The sequence below is a fragment of the Phocoena phocoena genome, chromosome 5 (genome assembly GCF_963924675.1).
Source record: "Phocoena phocoena chromosome 5, mPhoPho1.1, whole genome shotgun sequence".
NCBI classification, from domain to species: domain Eukaryota; kingdom Metazoa; phylum Chordata; class Mammalia; order Artiodactyla; family Phocoenidae; genus Phocoena; species Phocoena phocoena.
In genome coordinates, this window is record NC_089223.1 from 101,732,277 (window position 1) to 101,754,553 (window position 22,277).

The 22,277-nt window shown below is 46.7% G+C and overlaps 1 protein-coding gene across 1 annotated transcript in view; it reads left to right on the top strand.

Annotated features, from left to right (window-relative positions):
- The window catches only part of SLC2A9 (solute carrier family 2 member 9), a 211,039-nt gene extending 191,509 nt beyond the window's left edge, over positions 1-19,530 (top strand). The window contains 2 exon segments of the mRNA XM_065877261.1: positions 19,278-19,441; positions 19,443-19,530. Coding sequence (XP_065733333.1) covers positions 19,278-19,441; positions 19,443-19,530 — 252 coding nt within the window.
- Positions 19,531-22,277: the final 2,747 nt, after the last annotated feature.

The following is a 22,277-nucleotide window of genomic DNA, read 5'->3' on the forward strand; positions in this document are numbered from 1 at the left end:
CTGGGGTTGAGTAGTTAATTTATCTTTAAGCACACAGTCTCACACACACACACACACACACACACACACACACACACACCACAAACCGCTCAGAGAGGTCTCCAGCTGAAATCGGATTTCTGTGACTTTTATTTCACTTTGTTGATTTAGCAAATCGTAGCCCATCCACAGCGTCTCCCAAGTAGAAATGCGGTACTGCATTTACCTTGAGATATTTTCTTAGTCCAGTGAGTCTGGCCCAGATTCATGCTCAGTGCATGCTAGCTCAACATACGCAGCTGGCTTACATGTCAAGGAAAGGGTAGAGGAGAGGACAGTGACCACAACTGGGCATTTGCTATGTACCAGGTCACATGTGCAGTCACGCCACTGCATGGAAAGTCTTATCAGCCCCATGTGTCAGTCAGGATGGGCTGGGGTTTGCTGCAGGAAGAAACAGCCCCCAAGCCTCAGTGGTGTTAAACCACCTGGGATAGTGGTAATGTTCACTGCAGGGGAGACTAGAGATTCTGCCCCAGAGCTTCCTGACTCAGGGATGTTGGCTGGCAGGACCCTTCTCTCTGAAATAACTGCCCCCATGCCAGGTGGAGGGAATGTGGCAGGTCTCACACCTGCCAGTTAAGACCTTGGCATGGCAGTGACGTGTGTTCTGTGCAACTTTCCGTGATTGAAAGTCACACGACCACAACTTACCTAAGGGGAAATGCACGCTGCCTTGTGTCCCAAAGGGGAAGAGCCAGAAAGTTTGCGTCCTTCCCTGATGAGGACCCTAGCCCACTGTTTGAGGAGGAAAGTTGGGCTCAGCAGGCTTGGGAGACTTGCCCGAGGCACCGGAGCTCAGTAAGAACATGGTCATGGCCACGGACTTGTGTTCTTCCTCTACCCACAGGGCTTTTACCGGTTTCACGCTCCTTTCACAATAACCCAATTTCTGATGGCCTTGAAGACGTGTTGGGGGATCATGTTCACTCCAACTGGCTCACTTCCAGCCCGGCGCTCACCTGCCTGGGAACCCCGGGAGCCTGAGAGGTTCCTGGGGTCACAGCTCATGCTGGGTCACCCTGCCATGATACGTCTCTGAGGGCAAAGTAGGACCAGGACTCCGAGAGTTATAATGTCCCTCCTGCAAGAGCCGTGTGCTAAGACTATCACCACATGTAAAAATGCATGCATTCGCGCTTTCAGGATAATCTCATAGAGAAGTCAGCTCCAGGGATGCTGAGAGCCTGGCCTGGAGCAGGGGAGTAAGGCAAAGGAGGGCTCAGCCTGGTTTAAGGGCTAAGGGGTGGAAGGGGTGCCACCCTCCCAAAGAGCCGAGGTCCCACCAGGCACAAATGATACACGTCTGCATGCCCATCTTAGAACATCCAGACCAGCTGTTTCCTCTCAGACATGTCGGGACACAGGTGTCATGGGAGGGTTGGGAGAATCACTCTTTATAAGCTTGGGTTTCAGGGCTTGGGGCAATGCAGGGAGAAGTACAGGGGGTGGCAAAGAAAGACAAGTGGCTGGGGAAGGCCTGGAAGACAGGTCTCTGATCCATTCCCTGGGAGGTGCTGGGCTCATATCGCATCACTGCCTTTGGCATTTGGGGCTAGAGCTGGAGAGAGGCATGGATCCCACATCAGAAAGGGACCACCTGACCTTGACCTTGACCTTGCCTGGAAATGTCTGCAGGACGTCGTGAAAAGCTGGCAGGATCTCGTGGGAAACAAGAGACTTGTGAGGACCTGGCCCAACACAGTGTAGACAGGGGACCCGCTGTGAGTGCATGAATCCCCTCGCTGCCCCTCTGCCAGGCCGTCAGCAAGCCTTCGCTTGGAGTCCTCTGAATACAGGAGTCTCAGGGCCGCTGGAGGTGGGCGATTCCATTGTTCCAAATCAAATCCTTAGAGCCCGCCCCTTGTACTGGCCAAGACTATGGGCCTATGAGGGTGAACTTCTGTGTCTGTCTCCGGAACAAGGCGACCAGAGCCTGCAGGCTGGGCCCTAAGCTACGCTGTATCCAGATGTGTGGCCTGAGGCCTGGTCTCAACCAAATGAATGGCTGAGTGGGAGGTAACATCTGTCAGGGACCCACAACGGGGCACAGGACACACTTGGTCTCATTGAAGTAACACTGAGTGTCATGACCGGGCCAAGATCACGCTGTTACTGAAGAGTAGGACCAACATTCAAAGCCCAGTCTCTCTAGACCCTCCAGGGTGCCCCCCGTGCAAAGAAACCACCTAGACTTCAAAATGCACATATTCATTCATCCATTCATTCATTCTATAAACGCTTGCCAAGTCTACAACATGCCAGGCATTGCTCGAGGGTCTGGGGACACAACCTTGGGAGGCTCTAAGCCAGGGCAGTGGTGGGCTGTGGGAGGGGACAGGTATGAACCCCAGGGGGCTCACACCAAGCAGTTCTCACAAGAGGGAGGTTCTCCCAGCTGCAGCAGTCGGCCCGGAAGGCATCTCAGAGAAGAGGCACAGAGCACAGCCTTGAAGCATGAGGGGCGCTTAGATCCGTTGTGATGCAGAGGAAGGGCATCCCAGGCAGAGGCAACAGCGTGAGCAAAGGCTCAGATCTGTGGAGGCAAATCCTGAGTGTAGAGGCGCCAAGTGGTCCAGAGTGGCCGAGGGTGTTGGGGTGTAGAAGTAGTATTATCGGGAGGAGGGCCAGGCAGGAAAATTCGTCTCCAATCATGGGAGAGCTTAGATGCTGAGGTCGAACTTTTGGGCCCAGATATAAGTGAGGACTCGACTCCAGTGTAAATGCCGAGCTTTATCGTTGACATCAGAACCGCAGACACACCCTTGTTGCGCAGCTGCTTCCGGGTGCTGGTGGATAGTGAGTCCCGTTCTCCTCCCGCCCGCTCCGCTGGGACACACTTACCTTTGCCAGGAGTAGCAACCCATCAGTCACAAGCGTTCCACCCTGGCCTTGGCCACAGGGATTCCCACTCCAGCGGCACACCTGGTTCGTGTGGGTGGGTGGTGGAAGTGACCGTGCTGCAAAGCCACAAAGACCCTTCCGAGCCACGACGCGGTGCTGAGCACCCACAGGAGCCCACCCCCTGGGTCCCTTCACTCCTAGGGGGTCTCAGTTTCCATTTCAATTAAAATGGAAATAATGGTCCACAGGATGGTTGTATAGATAAGACGAGATACTACACTGTCTTGGGCCGGGTTCCCTAGAAGCAGAGTGAGAGACGGATGCCGGTGCACAGAAACATCTCATCCCTATGAGTGTAGCTCACAAGGTGCTGCCACCTGTGGGGCATCGTACAGCTGAGACGCGTGAGGCTGGACACGTCTTTGATTTGTCCAAGGTCGTCCAGCCGTTAACGCTCAGGTTCAAGACGCCAGCTGAAGTCCTCTGGTGTCCACAGCCCAGTCCCCAGCCCAGCACAGGTGCAAATCAGAAGGGATTCGTGGATGTGTGAATCCAGGTGTATCAAGTTGAATGATGGCCCCCCCAAAGATATCAGGTCCTAATCCCTGGAACCTCCAAGTGTTCCCCTATATGGAAAAGTTGTCTTTGTAGAAGTGGTTAAGTAGAGGATCTTGAGGCGGTGGCCCCAGATGCTATCGTAAGAGTTCTTATGAGAGGGAGGCAGAGGGAGATGCGATACGGACAGAGAAGCATGTGAGGGGAATTCCCTGGCGGTCCGATGGTTAGGACTCCACAGTCTCACTGCCAAGGGCGCGGTTTCAATACCTGGTCGGGGAACTAAAAGCCCACAGGCTGCTCAGTGCAGCCAAAAATAAAAATTAAAAATTTTTTTACTTTAAAATAAAATTTAAAAAAAGAAGGAGCGTGTGAGATGTGACCATGGGGGCAGACTGGAGTGACGCGGCCACAAGCTAGGAATGCCAGCAGCCACCAAAACTGGGAGAGGCTAGCCACAGATTCTCCCCTAGAGCCTCCGGAGGAAACGTGGCTCTGCCAACACCAGTGACACTGATTTCAGAAGTATGGCCTCCGGGACTCTGAGAGAATGCATTGCTGTTGTTTCAAGCCACCGAATCTATGCTAATGTGTTACAGTAGCCAAAGGGCACTAATGCAGTAGGAAACCACCCAGATTGACAATCAGAGCTGACATTGATTGAGAATTACTGTGCTCTGTACATATTGTAATTCATTTAATCCCACAACAGCCCTGTGGGGCAGGTGCCATTATGGCCCCATTTCACAGATGGAGAAAAGGATGCACAGAAAAGTTAAGTCACTTACCCAGGGTTGCACAGCTAATCTAATGAGTGGCAGAGGTGGGATTGAAACCCATGCATCTCCAGGGCATGCGTTCCTGACCACTGCACTCTACGGTGTCCCCCCAAAGTCTTTCATGCAGAGGGTGAGAGGTGCTAATTCAACCTTGAAAATGACACCACCAAGTGCTCTAAATGATTGTGGATTTGGTCAGATCAAATTCCTGAAGCACATTATTTGGGGGAGACGATTTAGGGTAGAAGCCGGTGATCAGGGCGGACACGTCTACCCCCCTCACTTACCCGAGGAATCCTGCGTCAAGCCCCTGGAGGCCGGCTCCGCCTGGCGTTTAGACGCACACTGGTTCTGTACAGCCTGCCGAGCAGACCTACTCACCACCGCCTGCTCCTGGGCTCCCTGCTGGGAAGAGACCAGCAAAGGGCCTGATGCTCCAACGTGCTGAGAGAGAGGCCAAGCCAGTCACTCTGTGGATGGGTCCTCCACCCTGCTGTCCGATTTTAGGAGCTCTGTTGTAGCACTTTAATAAGCATGGAAACAGGTTGAGGGATCAGGGTTTATCGTCAGAGGGCCTGGGTTTGAGGCCCCGCTCTCTGTTGATAAGCTGTGTGGTCTTGGATTTCTCCAGACTCACCTGTATATGGAGGATGATAACAGAGCCTCTTCACAGGGCTACTGTGAGGAAATCGTGCGATGCTTGCAAAGCATTATTATACGTGATAGCTCATAGCGTAGGACAGGCCATGGGCAGAGATGACGAAGGTGCAGGTCGGCAGATGAGTTTTGGGACGGGGTGTGCAGGGGCTCAAGACAGCAAGGAGGAACTACAGAGTTGAGGAACGGGGAGTGTATGCCTTTCCTGGGGCTCCTATAACAAATTAGCACAAATTGGGTGACTTAAAACAATAGAAATCTATTCTCTTACAGTTGTGGAGGCCAGAAGTTCAAAGTCAGTGTCCCTGAGCTAAAGTCAAGTTGTTGGCAGGGCCAGACCCCCAGCAGAGGTTCCAGAGGAGAATCCTTTTTCTTGCCTTCTCAGCTTCTAGGCCGCTTTCCTTGCATTCCTTGTCTCCTGGCCCCTCCCCGTCTTCAACGCCAGCACCTCGCTTCAGTGGTCACGTCGCCTCGCCTTCTGTGTCAAATCTCCCTCAGGCTCCCTTTTATAAGGGCGGCCGTGATTGCAGTTATGCCAGGTCAGATAATCCAGGATAATATTCCCATCTTGAGACTGTAACTAAATCACATCTGCGACGTCTCTTTTTGCCAGATAAAGCAACATTCGCAGGGTATCAGGACCTAGATACTTGAGGGCCATTGCATAGCTGACTACAGGAAGTACAGGTGGGTTTTGGAAGCCGGGCTGAGACACATGGTCAGAGGCTCCCCAGAAACCAGGCAGATGTGATGCTGAGTCCCTGACTACTGCTTCCCGGGGTGAGCCCAGGGTGGTCCTGAGACCCCCAGGAGGAGTCCTATGGTGACAGTTCTGGGGTGGTAGAGCTCCTGCTAGATTACAAAAGGGCCTGCATGTGCTTAGTAGCAGGAGACAGACTGGACGTTCATACACTAAATACAAATAGTCATTGCATACCAGGTCTTTACGTCAGGCATTTGATATTTCTTCAGTGAATGTTGGGTAGACCCTACTACACTTGGAATGCTGTGCTAGAGAACTTACACTTGATCCTGTAGACCAGGGGTTTTCAGCCCTGAAAGCACATGAGAGCCACGGGGGGTAGTCTAAGATAAATGAGTAGGAAGATATCTCTGTGACCCAGGCTGGGGAAGGACAAGACCCCTAAAAGCACAAACGATGGGCAGAGAAGGGACAGATCCAATTATATCAAAATCACGGGTTTCTGCCCAACAAGGAGCAGCAAGTTCAAGGGTGCCTCAGACAACGGGTGAGAGAAGCCATGTGTAACCTCTAAAGCTGATCAGGGATTAACTCCTAGAGTAGTAAGGACCTCTTGCGAGTCAACTATAAAAAGATATGAGTCCCTGTAGGAAAGGGAATCAAGAATAAGAAAGGGCAGTTCCCAGACAAGAAGCCTAAAGGGTAACACAGGGGAAGAGAAGCTTTAAACTTGTTTAAATCAAATAAAGGCAAACTAAACTAATAACATACCTCTGTAAAGAGTTAGTCAACTGTTTGCCCAATTGTCAAAATTAGAAATTTGGAGAACACTAAATGTTGACAAAGACCTAGGGAAATGGGAGACCTCGTGCACTGGTGGAACCGTCTAATGCCAATTAATCAAATTAAGTATCCATATACACTATGACCCAAAATTCTACCCGGAGATTTTTGCAAAGGTCCATAAGATAGAGTGTACAGGGATATTAACTACAGCACTGTTTGTGGCATCGAAAGGCTAAAGGTAACCTGAGTAGCCATCCCTGAGGAAAAGAATAAATAAAGCATAGTAGATACACCCTACAAAACAGTTAGGCTGCAGTGAAAGCAATGAACTAGAGCTTCATCATCAACGTGTATGAATCTAAACCCATTGCTGAGAGAAGTAAAGCACAGAGTGGAGTCTGTAGCCTGATACCACTTATATAAATTTAAAACACACACATAGGGCTTCCCTGGTGGCACAGTGGTTGAGAGTCCGCCTGCCGATGCAGGGGACACGGGTTCGTGCCCCGGTCCGGGAAGATCCCACATGCCGCGGAGCGCCTGGGCCCGTGAGCCACGGTCGCTGAGCCTGCGCGCCGGAGCCTGTGCTCCGCAGCGGGAGAGGCCACAACAGTGAGAGGCCCGCGTACCGCAAAAAACAAAAAAGAACACACACATAAAACAACAATACAGATTTTCACAAAGAAAAAGCAGACAGATGATAGATAGAAAGATAGATGGATAGAGACAGATAGATGATAGATAGATAGATAGATAGATAGACAGGATACGTTGATTTTAAGAACATTTATTAAACACTTAAACATGAGTTTGTCTAGAGTCGAGGGGAGACCACTGAAGGGCGAAAGGAATGAGAGCAGATGAGGATAAAAAGAGGAAAAACAAATAAATATAAATAAGAGAGGACTGTTACACAGTCCAGTAATGATAGTGTGTCAAGAAACAAGGAATACGATTAACTCATCCTTGCGACCTCCTCTTCTCCCTCCTCTTTTTCCTTTTTTCCTGTAAAGTTATGAGGCCATTCTAATTATAAATGGCTCAGGTTCACTATAGAAACTATGAAAATATAAAGAAAAAGAAGTGAAAACACCCATGTTATGGATTAATGATGCTGCTTCCTTCCTTTCCTCCAAATATACGTAATTTTTCATATTTATAAAACTTGGAACCTATTTTTTTTGTTTTTGTTTTTGCTTTTCTCACCCAGCATGAGCATTTCCTTATGCCCGTGGACATTTTTAAGGCAAATTCCCTCTGAGAGCAGAGTTCCTGCCAGCTGGGGCATCCCCAGGGCCTCTGGGTTTTCAGGGATTGTTCAGGAAACCTTGAAGTTATGACTGTTGACTCGAGCTGAATGGCCCTGCCGGACACGCTGACGGAGACACCAGTCAGGTGGCCACATTTAGATTTGGGGAATTGTCAGCCTCCTGACCCAAACTGGGGAAGGCAGTGATGCTTAAGTTTCCTTTCTGGATGGAAGCTTGCTAGGTTCCTGGGGCTGTCGCTGGCAGTGATGCAGGCATTGGAGAAATGCGGGACTTACAAGTTCGGAGTCGCACCCCTCACCCCATGCAGACCCTCCCATGGGGTCAACTTCTCCTTGCTGCAGACTCCGTAAAGGAACCATTTCCATTCTACAGCCCTTCTGGGGGCCACCTCAGCCATAATCAAAAGCCACCGTACTCATTTCCTGGGGCTACCATAACAAAGTACCACAGGCTGGGGGGCTTAAACAACAGAAATTTGTTTTATCGAAATTCCGGAGGCTAAAAGTCTGAGACAAAGCTCTTGGCAAGGTTGATTTCTTCTGAGGCCTCTGTCTTTGGCTTGTAGACAGCTGTCTTCTCCCTGTGTCCTCACATGACCTTCCTTCTGTGTATGTCTGGTCCTAATCTCTTCTTATAAGAAACAAGTCCTCCTGGATTAGGGCCCACCCATATGACCTCATTTTACCTTATCACTTCTTAAAGACCCCAGCTCCAAATACAATCCATCTGAGGTATTAGGGGTTAGGATTTCAACATATGAAGCATGAGGGGACATAATTCCACCCATAATAGCCAGCAAGCACTATCGCTCACGTATTTTGGTCCTTTCACTTATTCCAAAATGTGTCAGTGGCACATGTGTCCAAATAGACGCAAGCCCTTGCAAGCCCAAAGAGACGCTTTCAAGGAGCATGAACTTCTTCAGAAAAAAATATCTGGGCCAGCATGGTTCTGGAGATTGGCAGGAATCAAACCAGTATTCTAACCCACTCATTAGCAGAGGGGCCCTGAGGTATTTTCTTAACCTCTCCAAGCTTCAGCTTTCTCAGTTTTCTCATCTGTTGGAGGATAAATAACCCAGCTGCTTGCCCCCTCCTTGTATGTGTCAGGGCAACTCTGATGTGTGGTCCGCTCTCCCAGAGGACTCCAGCGAAAACACTGAGCTCTCATTGGACACGCCCCCTTCTGTGTTAGTTTCCTAAGGCTACCGTAACAAAGTCCCCAAAACTTAGAATGATGGAAATGTATTCTCTCACAGTTCTGGAGGCTAGAAGTACAAAGTCAAGATGTTAGCAAGTTTGGTTCCTTCTAAAGGCTGTGAGGGAAAGATCTGTTTCATACCCTTCTCTTAGCTTTTGGTGGTTTTCGGCATTCCTTGGCTTGTGGCTGTATCACTCCAATTTCTGCTTCCATCATCCTATGGCCTTCCATCTGTGTGCGTCTCCATGTTTTTTTATAAGGAGACCAGTGATTGGATTTAATGACCTCGTCTTAACTTGACTACATCTGCAAAGACTATTTCCAAACGATGTCAGATTCACAAGTACCGGGGGTTGGGACTTCAGTATATCTTTTGGGGGGAAACAATTCAACCCACCACACCTTCCCTATATAGGGTGACCATCTCGTCTTAGTTTTCCCAGGACTGTCCCTGTAAGTCTCACATCCCAGAAAACCCCTTTGTCCCGGGGAACTTGGGACGGTTGGTCACCCTCATCCCATCTCAAAATTGCTCCCCGACTAGTGCCCCCTGGATCACCTCCCAAATAAGCTCTCATGCCCCAGTCTCAGGCTCTGTGTCTGGGGCTGCCAGCCTAGGGCAATTCCTGTAACACTGGCCTGATCTCTAGGACAGAGTAAGTTGGTAACTGGTAGCTGCTGTGGTTGGTGGCGGTTCTGATTGCCCTTATTGTCCAGGCACAAAGGCAAATGTCAGGTACAAATGATTATATCGTGAGTCCGCCCCTCCTACCCATCTTGTTGTGGTTCCTTCTTTACGTCTTTGTTGTAGAAAACCTTCTCTGGTAGGTTCCAGTCTTTTTCATGGATGATAATTGTGACTTTGGTGTGCTTGTCAGAGGAAGTGAGCTCAGGGTCCTTCTACTCTGACATCTTGGCCACTCTCCAGGTACCAATGAGACACAAGAAGAAACTGCAGAGACTTTGGGGTCAGACAGCCTGACCTTGAACCCTGGCTTTGCAGCTCAGCAATTAGGTGAAGGGAAGGCTGGTCAAACTTTGCCCACCTTTGGTTGCCCTCTTAGCCATAATTTTCATTTCTATAAAACAAGAGAATTGCCCCACTTTTGCAGCAGGGCTCCCCAACGAATGAGAGACAAAGTTAAGACTTCAGTGCAGGGTCTACCCACAGACACTCGGGATCGGTTGCTGTCATGATCACTATTAGTACCGGGAAGGCTGTTTCCTGCCGTGCGATCTTAGGGTCACCTGGAAAGAGGAGACAGGACAGAAAAAGCAATCATTGTAAACTCTGGAAACTTGCACCACCCCTTACCAGCTGAGCCATCAGGACAAGTGGCCTCTCAAAGCTTGCCTACTCCCCCTCCTTCCTCCTTCTCTCCCACCCACCCTGCCCGCTTCCTGCAAAATGTTCTTGATGGGCTGGGCCGGGCTGCCTTGACGCTTGGGGAGATTACTATCACTCTCTGTTTCTCTGCCCTCAGCCACAGGCTGCCTTCTCCTCTGAGCCTTTGCTGTGGTCAGCATCACCGTGTCCCTTGGGTCGTTGGTTGTAAAAGCCTCCAGATAACTGGGCTTCTGCCATTAGCATCAATATTTTCTGGTTGGGAGAAAATGGCATGCAAATGTATGCCTGCTTGATTCCACTGGAGTTCTAAAATTCCTTTGGAGTTCAACAAAATCTGGAAGCAAGAAAATTATTCTTTTCAACTTGAAAATTATCCCAAGTGCCTGTGCAAAGTGAGGGGGAAAGCTGATGCAGATCTGAGAGGGTGGGCTCTAACAGCAAGCAAAACCGCCCCCGGCCTCTCTGGATGGGCCAGGGGATCCTCTGAGGAGAGAGCATCTTTCATGCGCTCACCTGCCTAACATTTCGGGAAGAACCGACACGACTCTCACGGGACAGGTGTAGTTTCACGGGAGGAAGTAAGGTGGGGGGCTTAAGTGGGCTGACCAGTGCAGGGGACCTTTCAAGCTGAGACTGAGGAAGTGTGTGTGCGGAGTGGGGGAGGGAGGCGATGCCTGGCAGAGAGACGGAAGGTGCTGGCCGAAGCCCTGAGCAGGTACAGAGCAGGCATCCGAGGATGCCTGCCAAATCCCTCGAGGCGCTGAAGGCATGATAGAGATTTGGGGTTTATCCGACGGACTCTGGGAAGCCACTGCATGATTTTAAGACATGATTCATTTTGTACTTTTAAAAGACTTCTTTAGCTGTCTGCTGGGAACTAGATTGAGGTCAGGGGCAGGAAAAATGGATGCTAAGGTGATAGAAACCAGAACAGTGGTTAACTCTGTCGGGGAGTGGGGTGGGGGGAATGGACTAGAAAATGGCACAAGGAACTTTCTGGGGAGGTGGGAATGTTCCACATCTTAATAAAGGTGTTGGTTACACAGGGGTATACTTTTCTCCAAATGCATTGACCTATATGTACAATTAAGATCTGGGTAAGTTACCGTATGTAAATTCTTTCTTGATAAAAAGTTGTATGTTTTTTAAGAAAGGAAAAAGATGTTTCAGGGTAAAGTCATCAGGACTTAGTAACAAAAACAGGCAGAGAGGGAGGAAATAGTCAAAGGTGATTTCGGACGTCCGTCTCGGGCAGGTGGGAGGATGGCAGTGCCAGTTCTGAGAGCAGTGGAAGAGAAGCAGGCTTGCCCGGGACCGGGAGGCTGCGAGTGGGAGGCGTCAGCAGGGTAGTTAATGTGGCTTCCAGTGAGCTGAAATGCCATCCATCAGGCAGCCCCAGGGCTGTGTCTACTCAAAGGCTCCTGGGCAGCACCAACAAGACCTTAACAGTACACGTGACAATGACTTGGAAGCCACAACACATGCCAGAGATGTAAGTCATCGCTAAGATCCCTGCCCCATTCTAACTTCCCCCAGGAGCATCCTAATGTTTCAGGTCCACTCTGCTCGTAAAGTAGAACAGCCTGGCCTTTCAAAGCTCTTTGCAGAATTGGAGTTACGAGTGTAAGGCACCTGGCTTCCCATCAGTTCTTAAATGGTGGTCTGGGCCCTGACTCATCCGAGAGCTCGCTTGAATCACCAATGAACCAATGTTCCAGCTACACGGGTGGGAGTGGAATCTCAGCAGAAGAATTCTGTTTTTGTGTCATCGTGAAAATCTAATTTGGACCACGTTTTGTACCTTCATGCATCTCCATAAGAGTCCTCCCATTTCATTCATTTATCCCCTCATTGGACATATTTATATTAAGAAAATGCTTAATATAGTGAGCCAGGCACTGTCTTAGGCTGAGGGTACAACAGAGAGCAGGGGACATGGATTCTGCCATCATGGAACTTACAACCCATGCTGGGCTTGGACACCAGGCGAGGAGACGAAAAGTTGTGGGGGGAGGGAACAGCAAGCACAGAGGCCCAGAGACAGCAGGAATCATGATGGAGGCAGGAGTGACCAAGAACCGATGTGAAGGAAGCACAGGGGTTTTTTTGTAAATAAAGTTTTATTGGAATGCAGCCAAGCACATTCATGTGTGTTTCATTGTCTCTGGTTGCCTTCCCACAAAAGCAGAGTTGAGACGTCCTGACAGACTGGATGGCCCTTTATAGGAAATGTTTGCCGACCCCTGGGCTAGACTTCCAGCCTGGAGATGCCAAGGGGAGGCTAGATTGGAGGCTACTGAAGGAGGGAAGCACACCAGGACTTTTGGGAGGATCTGCTGAGAGGACAGGAGGTGTGACAAATGACTTTCAGAGTTCTAGCCTGTGTGGTCCAGCCTCAAACATCCCCCTCTACATTGTGCAGAGCCCCACAGAGAGGGAGGAAAGCCGACATTCACATCACACTGGATGCGCGGCACTGTTCTAAACGCCCTGTGATTAACTTACTTAGGAAAAGAGTCCACACCAGACACTATGATGAGTTCTTGGGACCCAGAGAGGGGTGACATGTGCCTCTGTCCCCAGGGAGACAGCAATTGGGATGCCGCCAACTCGCAAAGAGTGGGACATGCGCTGTAGAGGTTTGTGGACATGCTTGGACCCAGTGTGAAAGATGAAGAGAAGGCTTCTAAGTCAGAAAGAGTCCTTCTGGTCAGTTCTGGGGGATGGAGCTACTATTGCAGGAATTATTCATTCTAACTCAGAACACTTTTTGCTTTTGATCATCTGTTTGATGGCTACTTCTAAACTGAACCCAGAATTACACCAGGTTATCATTTTGTTACCTCTAGAGCTCGTGGCTTTTGGTGACTAGATTTCTAGGCAGTGCGCATGCCTCTCCCCCTGTCCACACCCAACAAAGCTGATATGCAAAGGAATCCAGGACTAATTTGTCAGAGCTCACGACTTTGTTCCCAGCTCTGTACTTCGCATCTACTTTCCTTGTTCAGGGAAGCTGGCAGCTCTAAAGAGCTGCTGTGTTTTCACATCGTTCTGATAAACTGGAGTAGAAGAAAGCTGAGATTTCTCTTTATTCTCAAGGATCTTTTCCTAAAAGTAGCACTTTGCCACAATTGCCTAATATTTTTAGCATAATTTGGTGGTATAGTGCATTCTCAAAAGAAAATTTGTTTTCCATAGTAAAGAATATGGAACACTTTCATGATCATTTGTAATAACCCAATGGGTGTATTCAGAGAAAGGATGTAACTATAGCTTATAACATTTTCATAAGTTGGAGAAGGAAGTTTACCCAGGTGAGAGGGCCAGACACCTACAACTGATGAAGTTCTACTGTTTCTACTACTTCTGTTTCCTCTGAGGCTCCCAGGGGATCCTCAGGACCTCAGGGTCCTGCCTCTACTTCCAGACTGGTCCTCAGCTGAACCACCTGGGAAGGTGAGCCCTGCATCCTGGAGGATTTTTTTTTTCTTTAACTAAGTGCTTACATCTGACTCCAGCTTTAGAGCTTTCTTTTGGTAAGATTCCTTTTGATACCTGTTCACCATGAGTGAATTACTGCTTGGGTTTAGGCTCTTTCATTTACACTATTAAATGTATATTTATATATGTATATTTTAATTATGTTATGAAACACATCATATGCAAAAGAGTATGAAATGCATCATATACATATCAACTGAAAAAAATGCACAACCTGGAAGTTGAGAGTTATGTTTTATTCGGTGGACAAAACTGAGGACTTAAGCCCGGGACACAGCATCTCAGATAGCTCTGACAGACTGCTCTGAAGAGGCAAGGGGGGACCCAGGATATATAGGGGTTTTTGCAACAAAGACCAGGTAGTCGGAACATCAGAAGATTGCTGTTAATTAAAAAAAACAGATTATCTCAAGTTAGGAAATTTAGCGCTTTTCTATGTATGAGATGATGCAAGAGTCTGGGCTTACTGAAACCATTCCTTTGATATGCACCTCAGCTATCTGGGGCCAGCATCCTGTGTTTTCTCATCCTGAGTTTCTTCAGCGTGCAAAGTTGGGGGGGGCTACAACGTCTGATGATTTGATGGCGGGCATTCTGTTTCTATCCTGAGTTCCCTCAGGGCTCACCTTCAGGGTGGCTGTCATGTGATGGCTTGATGGCTGCAACATCCTTTGTTTACTGATACGACAGGCAATATTTTTCTTTCATACATACAAAGAGAAAAATTGTTATTATTGTAATTATAGAATGCATTATATTTAGAAGTAGTAGGGAAAATCAATGTAGTTAGCCAACTTAAGCTGTTGCAATGCCCTGGGTGCCTCTCCCTAATCCCTTAGCAGGGATTTTGTGCTAATTATTCTCTAGGTTTTCTTTAGGATTTGACCCCTGTATGAATGTGTCCCTTAACAATCTAGTGTTTTGCTTTCCCTGGTTTTTATGTTTATACAAAGAAAATCATCCTGAAGGTATTTTCTGTGCCTTGTTCTTTTACTCAACATATACTGTTGAGCACCATCTGTGTCATATGCCCGGCTACAGGCCGTTGTTTTTTACTACTCTGTAGAATCTTTTGTATGAACGTACCCAATTTATTTATCTCTTCCCTTTTCCGTGAACACTGGTGTCGTCTCCCATTTCCTTGCTCTAGAAATAGTGCTGTTATACAACATTGTAAATCTATACTATACTTCAATAAAATGAATTAAAAAAAAAAAAAAACTTTGTAGTGCTACTACGAACATCCGGGTACAATGCACAGGAGTTTCCGTGCTGACGGGAACGTTGGCCGTCTGCTATGCAAAGCGGGAGCCACCAGCCATGCGACAGTTGAACACTTGCACGTGGCTAGTGCAACCAAAGAACTGAACTTTTAATTAATTTAAATTCAAACAGCACCACTCCAGAACAGATCCACTCTGAGTGTCATTGCTGGGTCATAGGACACACACAACTCGCCTTGACTTGGTCAGGCCCAGGGATGCTCCAAAGTAGTCGTGGCTATTTACAGCCTCAACTGTATATCCACAGGTGTGAAAATGCGTGTTGCTCATCAACACTTGGTATTGTCATTGTCAGGTTTTTCACATTTTTTGCCAATCCGATAGTGTGAAATGGTATAAGATTATGGCTCTAATTCCTATTATCCCGAATTACTAAGGAGAATGAGCACCTTTTCACAAGCTTATTTGCCATTTGTATTTTTCCTCTTTTGTGAAACGCTCATTCATACATTCTGCCATTTTCTCTATTAGGTCATCTTTTTCTTATTGATTCGTAAGAGTTGTTTTTTTTAATTTGGGGTACAAATTCTTTGTTCGCTATGTATCACAATACTTCCATTTGTGGCTCTTGTACTCTTTGTATGGTACCCTATTTTGTTTGTTTGTTTGTTTTGTTAGGGCAAGAAATTGTGACTTTATTCGGAAAGCCAGCAGATCAAGAAGATGGTGGACTAGTGTCCCAAAGAACCATCTATGTATGGTACCTTTTGATGAACAGATGCTCTTAATTTTAAAGTTGCCAGATTTATTTTTTTTAATTTATGAACTAAGCTTTATGAATGTGAGTGTTTTACAGAAAACCTCTAATATGATTTTGTCCATTTTACTAATGGGGAAAACAAGGCCCACACCAGTCGTGGGTGCTTCCCAGGGTGCCATGATGAGTTGAGTGTTTGACAGAATCAAATCTGGAGTCGAGGTCTATTTCTTCTTAGGTAAGGTCCTTCCTGCAACAGACGTGCTGCCTAAAATCTCGCTTGGGGGACACTGGACTTACCCTCCCATACCAACCATACTTCGGAGGGGTTGAATAACTTCTCAGGATCAGTTGGGCAGAAAGTGAATTTCTGAGCTGTTTTGAAGTAAGAGAGGAGACAGGGAAAAAGTGACATGTGTATCCTCTGTGCCAGGCACTTTGCCAGATCAACTGCAGTGAATGAATTTGCCCAAGAGAGGCAGGTATGGAAGTGATACAATGGCCTCCATATCAGGCCAACCTGGGTTCAAATTCCAGACACGGCCCTTACCAGCTGGGTAACTGCAGGCAAATCACTTGCCCTTTCTGATCTTCACTTTCTCACCTGTAAGAGGTTAGGAAGATCTGCTTTGCAACTGCTATTGGGGAAAACTGAAGGATCCCAGTAACATTTATCTGCCCCCCACACACACACACCCCAGATAGGGAGTCCTGGTAAATAATGGAGAGAGTGTAAGCTTGCAGCCGGGCCCACTTCGGTGTAAGTCCTGACTCTCATCGATCCCTACGTGGCTTTGGACACGTTTCAGAAGCTCTCTAATCCTCAATTTCATCTCTTGTAAAAAGGAAAGTGGCTGTATCATCACAGTATGGGCTATGGGAATCAGATGAGATAATGTCTATAATATTGCTGGTACCCAGGAGGTGCTTAATAAGTGCATTTCTCTTCCCAGATTAAGTGCAATCACAGCTTGCAGGTTGATTGCCAGGTTGCCGCATGACTGCTGGCACGATATATATTCCAATAACTTGGCCCCTTAGAGTCCTGAGGTGGGCAGTGTCCTTTCCCAGGATGCCTGCAGTGCCACAGGGTTCTTGGCTCAATTCTGTGAAGTGGTGAGAAAAATCCTGTTGCCACACATTGGGTCTCTTGGGAAAGGAAGTGAAGCAGGTACCTGCTCCACCGGTGTCAGCTCTGCAGGTGACAGAGGGGTCCCAGGCAGCTCCACGTGTGGCCCGGGGTAAGCAGGGAAGCTCTCTGAGCCTCAGCACGTTTATATATTCAGTAAACATTTGTGAAGCACCTACTATGTGTCAAGGAGTCTCCCAGGTTCTGGAAATACAAGAAAAATAACAACTCCTGTCCTCGGGCAGCTTACCACCTGTCAGGGAGAGGGTTAATAAACAAGTGACGATCCTGCTGGGTAGCGGTGAATGGTTTAAAGAACAATGAAGCAGAATAAGTGGAGAGCTGGGGGAGCCCTTAGAAACAGAGGTCAGAGAGAACTTCTCTGAGAAAGAAAGCCGAGAGGAAGGGGAGTGGGAAAGCAGGTTGTGCAGACATGTAGAAGAAGATTATTCCAGGAAAAGGGAAGAGCATGTGCAAAGATCCTGAGGATATTGGAGGAGTGTCAGAAAGGCAGTGTAGTGGGAGCAGAGAAAGAGAGTGGGAGGTCAGAGAAGTAAGGGGGCCATGTGCGTGCTGGGCTTAGAGGCCATGGTAGGGACTTGGGCTTTGCTCACCTACCTTGGGATGTCATGGTGCATTTGGAGCAGAGGAGAGACATGCTCTGTCCTTTGCTTAGCAGAATCACTGTGGCTTCTCTCTTGAGAATAATCTTAAGCCGGGACACAGAAGAAGCAGGGAAATCTGTTGGGAAACTATACTAACAATCCAACACAGAGATGATGATAGCTTGCCCCAAGATGGTAACAGTAGAAGTGGTGACAAGTGCTCGGATTCAGAATGTATGTCAAGGTAGAGCTGACATGATTTCCTGATGTATCAGATGTGGGTGTGAGAGACAAAGATAAGTGTTTGGTTGGCTTAAGCAAATGACAGGATGGAGGGGCCATCAACCGAGGCCAGGAAGACCAGAGCAGGAACAGGTTTAAAGGCTCCATTGGGACTTGGTAAGTCAAGATGCACATTTAGCATACAAGTGAGGATGTTGAAAGCCATATTGAATAGATTTCATTTCATCTTTAAAACAATATGTGGTATAGATCACCATGTTAGAAATGAGGAAACTTCAATCAGTGCATTGAAGTTCTATCCTAAATGGCACATCTTAAGTGTTAACACATCATGTAAATGATGGAGCCAGGATTTGAATTCTATCCAAATGACTATAGAGCCTATCCCCTCCCTTCTCTGTTCCACTCATGGAATCTCTGGGACAAGTGGGAAGGCATATGCTCTCCCAGCCAAGTGCTCCCAGGTGTGGACTCTTTACTCCATCCAGGGCCGCCCTATGACCTCTACAGGGCAATGTCTCATTTAATTCTCACAATAACCTATAACTACCAGTATTATCCTCATTTTACAACGGTGGAAACTGAGGCACAAAGAGCCTCAGATTCAGTACACGGTGCATCTAGGATGTGATCCAGAGATCAAGTTCTTCAACACTATGTCATATTCCAAAATTAAATGTTTGTCAAGTCAAAAAATAGCATGTAATTGACTAAAATCAAGATATCGCTTGCTCTGAACTATCATTCAAAGACAGTGTCACCTTATCATTGAATCAGTAGACGTTTGTTAAATGAAAAAAGCACAGCCCTGACAGCTGGAACCTATAAAGCCTTTTATTTAACAAACATTTATTGATCAACTACTATGAGCCAGGCACTGGATAGGAACAGGAGCTACAGAGGTGACTGAGTCACGGAGAAGCTCAAGGTCTAGTGCAGTGGGCAGGGTCATTCCAGTGCTATAATCAGGATACATAAAGTGATTTCATTCAACATTTCTCTTTTTTTCTAGTCTCTCTTATTTGTATGTATAGCTGATTCACTTTGTTATAAAGCAGAAACTAACACACCATTGTAAAGCAATTATACCCCAATAAAGATGTTTAAAAAAAAAAAAAAAAAAGAAGCCATATGCCTCAGAGCAGCAGTGAGTTAAATCTTCTGCATATTAGAAAAAATGGTGTTATCTTGGCCTAGCCTATGCTCTGGAATTTTTTTATGAACGGGTATTTCACTTCCCTTTTGACATTGCACTTTTCTCATGTGTATATTGGAGGGAGGAAGAATGTGGTTAATGGTAAATATGAACTTAGGATAAGATTCAGCAAGTATCACATTTTGCTTTCATGATGAGTAATTTTTATATGCCTTGTTTTCAAAATAAATAAATAACGACTGCCATTTCCTCATCTTTACCAGGGTTTGAAGCTGATTCATTTGTGTCTCATGTGAGAACATCTCATGTAGACATTTATAAGGCACATTTACCCATAGAGCCAGCCTCATATCTGCAGTGTTTTATCCAGGAACATTAATACATGAATGGCAAACTATTAAAAAAAAATCAGCCCAGAGATGGTTTCACAGCCAATTTAGCAATTGTCTTTCTGATGTTTTTTGTCTCTGCCTTCCCACAGAGAAGTCTGGACACCTACTGTTTCCTGGTCTTTGCCGCAATCTGCCTCGCAGGTGCTCTCTATTTGTATTTTGTCCTGCCTGAGACCAAAAACAAAACCCATGCAGAAATCAGCCAGGCATTTGCCAAAAGGAACAAGGCCTATCCACCAGAGAAGAAAATTGACAGCTGTAACTGATGATAAAATAAATGGAAGGCCTCAACTGGACTCCTCCTCCACACTGGAGAATTGTGTCAAAAAGAGGATTGTCTGAATGGATGATCTCACCATTTTTGGAAACAGAAGAGTCCCCCTGCAAGTTCAACCTTACTAAGTATTTAAAAATAAACCTTTGCTAACCTAACATCGCAGCCATTTGGGGTTGATTCACAGCTGAATCCCCCAAACTCTTCTGGCAGCTGGAAAGAATCACCCTATGTTTCAGTGGACCCAGCATTCTTCTGCAGACATCCATGGCCTGCCTTCTTCATGACTTGCCCCATGGTTTCAAAATGAAATTGGGGAAATAGCATTTGAATGCTTTCTCAAAGAATAACAATCTAGTCCGACAGAGGACTCAATGGACTAGAAATCCAGACTGAGTTTCCAGTCCCAGCTCTGCCAGAAATAGCCTTGAGCCACCCTCAGCCTGGATCCTGAAGCATCCAAGGACCCTTGACTTTGATCCTGGATGAAGGTTTTCATACCTCCTAATAAATGCCTGTTTCCAATCTTTAGCTGTACCTTGTGGATCTCAGACTCAGGAGAGGCTGATACCAACCCACCACCCTCCAGGACCCATCTCTCCCAGGCTGTACCGTGGGGCTCCAGAAATATCTTTACCTCCGAGTATCAGATGTGCTCACAGAGGGCATAAAGGGGATCAATATGTAGAAGACCTAGAGACGCAGACATAAGAAGTAACTTCCCAGAAGCTGAGGCAGGGACTGCAAATTTAACACTGTTCAGTTGAAAAAAACAATGTTAAGAATGATTCTGAAGTTAAACCTAAGCTTGGAGAAAAGGAACACCGTGATTGATTAGTGATGTCTGCCACAGGTATAGAGTGAGAGTATCTATCACACATGCTTTATGTTTGCCAATCTTAGAAGAGATTTACCTGAAAGACAGTGTATTAGTCAGGGTTATTCAGAAGAACAGGAAAATATATATATATGTATATATGTAATTTATTATGAGGAATTGGTTCACACAGTTACAGAGGTTGAGAAGTCCCACAGTCTGCCACAGGCAAGCTAGAGACCAAAGAAAGCCAAAGGCCTGAGAACCAGGGTAACCAGTGGTGTAAGTTCTACTCCAGGTCTGAAGGCCTGAGAAGAGAAGTGCTGATGGTGTAAGTTCCAGCCCAAGGGCTGGAGATCAGTGTCCTAGCTCAGCCATCAGGCTGGGAGCAAATCCTCCCTTTCTCCACCTTTTAGCTCTATTCAGGCCCTCAGTAGATTGGATTCCCACCCACATTGGGAAGGGCAATCTGCTTTACTCAGTCTACCAATTCAAATACTAATTCCATCCAAATTACCCTTGCAGACACACCCAGAAATAATGTTTAACCAAATATCTGGGCACCCCATTATCTGGTCAAGTTGACACACAAAATTAAATATCACAAGTCCACCACTTGTCAACTTGGCACCTATATGCATCTCTTTAAATCATACTCAGACTCCAAACAAAGACCATAATGAGGTCATAAATCTGCCTAACATGATAGAACTATCCTATGTTCAACCAAAAGTTCACTAACCCCTTCTCCAGAAGAGGAGGTAAAGTCCTTGAGCCATGTTTGCTCTTCTCCTTGATTCTTCATAACTGAAATGCTATGAGGTAAAATTAACAATACTTAAGGACTATGATATAAAGTCAATACATCTTATGTTACGTGGTGAGGAAATAAAAGAAAGAAAACTAAGATATTGTTAGATCTATAGAGAGAAATATAAACGTGTTCATAAAGCGAGGAAATACTCATGATAATTCCAATCTTCATTCTGTAACTGGTCATATGGTCATAGTTGGTATTATCACTACCTCCTTCCACTTTTTGTATTCCCTTGGCCTTCAGCAAACACCTCAGCTGGTCCTGGTTCTTTATCTGGTAGGGTGACCCAAACCTTCTTTCCTGAAGGATCTGGGCCATTATTAATCCAGTGACAATTGGGTTGTTATAGTTTTTCATGACCCTTAATCACAGGGCTTGGTAATACTAATGATGCCCTAAGGGATCTCCTGTTTCCAGACGCTCTCCTTTACCTCCACTGTGGAACAGTCATCCAATTTCCCCTTGGTGGTCTGGATCGACCACACTAGACAGCTCAGTATGTCCCTTTTACTGTTTGCTTGTTGATTCAGAGGCACGAGGAGCCCAAAGTGACTGGGTGACAGTCTCAGTGGAATCATTATTGTACATCCTGGTGGAAGGATTCCTCCTCCTGGAACTCAGACTCCTAAGCCAGCAGAGCATAAGGCTGCAGGAACGGGAAACAAACAATTTACTAGGGGGTCATTAGTGGTAATAGTGAGTGATACCACTCCCATTTCCACCCCTTGATTCCTGGACCCATGAATCTGTGCTATGGGAGAAACAGCACCATACTGGACACTGATTCAGAGCATACACAGCCATATAGGGAACTTTGCCCCAGTTCTGCAAGGTATTGCCACCTAGCTCCAAAAGTCCATTGCAGCATTCTATGGAGCCAGCTGCTTCAGGATGGTAAGAACATGGTAGAACCAGTGAAGTCCATGAGCATGAGCCCATTGCTGTACTTCTTTTGCTGTGAAGTGAGTTCCTTGATCAGAAGTAATTCTATATGGATATCATCATGGCGGATAAAGATTCCATAATTCCATGGCTGTATAGGAAACACTGTGTGCAGAGTGAACAAATCTGTGTCTAGAGTAATTTTCTATTCCAGTAAAGACAAAACACTGCCCCTTCCATGATGAAAGTGGGACAATGTAATCAACCTACCCCAGGTAGCTGGCTGATCACCGAGGGGA